This window comes from Myotis brandtii, unplaced genomic scaffold (genome assembly GCF_000412655.1).
Source record: "Myotis brandtii unplaced genomic scaffold, ASM41265v1 scaffold207, whole genome shotgun sequence".
NCBI classification, from domain to species: Eukaryota; Metazoa; Chordata; class Mammalia; order Chiroptera; family Vespertilionidae; genus Myotis; species Myotis brandtii.
In genome coordinates this window covers 55843-56531 of record NW_005357736.1, presented here as the reverse complement: position 1 = coordinate 56531, position 689 = coordinate 55843, and the positions used below count along the sequence as shown (strand labels likewise).

The following is a 689-nucleotide window of genomic DNA, read 5'->3' as shown; positions in this document are numbered from 1 at the left end:
GCTCACCGCCCGCCCCTCCCCAGGACGCGGTGGGGGAGCCTCTGTACATGCTCTTCCGGGGGATCAAGCATCAGGTCGACAAGGGGCCAGTGGACAGCGTGACTGGCAAAGCCAAGTACACCCTGAACGACAACCGCCTCCTCCGAGAGGACGTGGAGTACCGGCCCCTGGTGAGGCTGCGCGTGGGCCCGTGGGTGCGGTGCGGGTCCCGAGGGGTGAGGAGGGCGAGCGGTGCGACTGTGTGTCTGTGTGTGTGTGACTGTGTGACTGTGTGTCTGTGTGACTGTGTGTGTCTGTGTGTGTGTGTGACTGTGTGTCTGTGTGACTATGTGTGTCTCTGTGCAAATTGATCGGTTTTAGAGAGAGGGAGGCAGGGAGAGAGAGGCATTCACTAGTTGTTTCACTTACTGATGTATTCATTGGTTGATTCTTGTATGTGTCCTGACCGGGGATCGAACCTGCAACCTCGCTCTAACCATCGGACTACCTGTCCGGGGCCCCAGTAAATCTTTATTTACGAAAACAGGTCACGGGTGTATTTGGCCTGGTTACGGTTTGCTGATCCCTGCGCTGGGCTAGACAGGGCAGAGGCGGTACGACTTGCCTGGATGAGACAGGCTACATTACTCAGGGCTAGGCCTTGGCTGGGCTGGGTGTGGCTGGGCTGGACGCTGGCCAGGGCAGGCCTG

The 689-nt window shown here is 58.8% G+C and overlaps 1 protein-coding gene across 1 annotated transcript in view; it reads left to right on the top strand.

Moving 5' to 3' along the window:
* The window catches only part of PLXNB1 (plexin B1), a gene marked incomplete at its 5' end in the record, with an annotated part of 26770 nt that overhangs the window by 14192 nt on the left and 11889 nt on the right, over nucleotides 1-689 (top strand). The window contains one exon of the mRNA XM_014538976.1: nucleotides 3-170. Within this exon, the coding sequence (XP_014394462.1) occupies nucleotides 3-170 (168 nt within the window). The remainder of the gene's footprint in view (nucleotides 1-2; nucleotides 171-689) is intronic.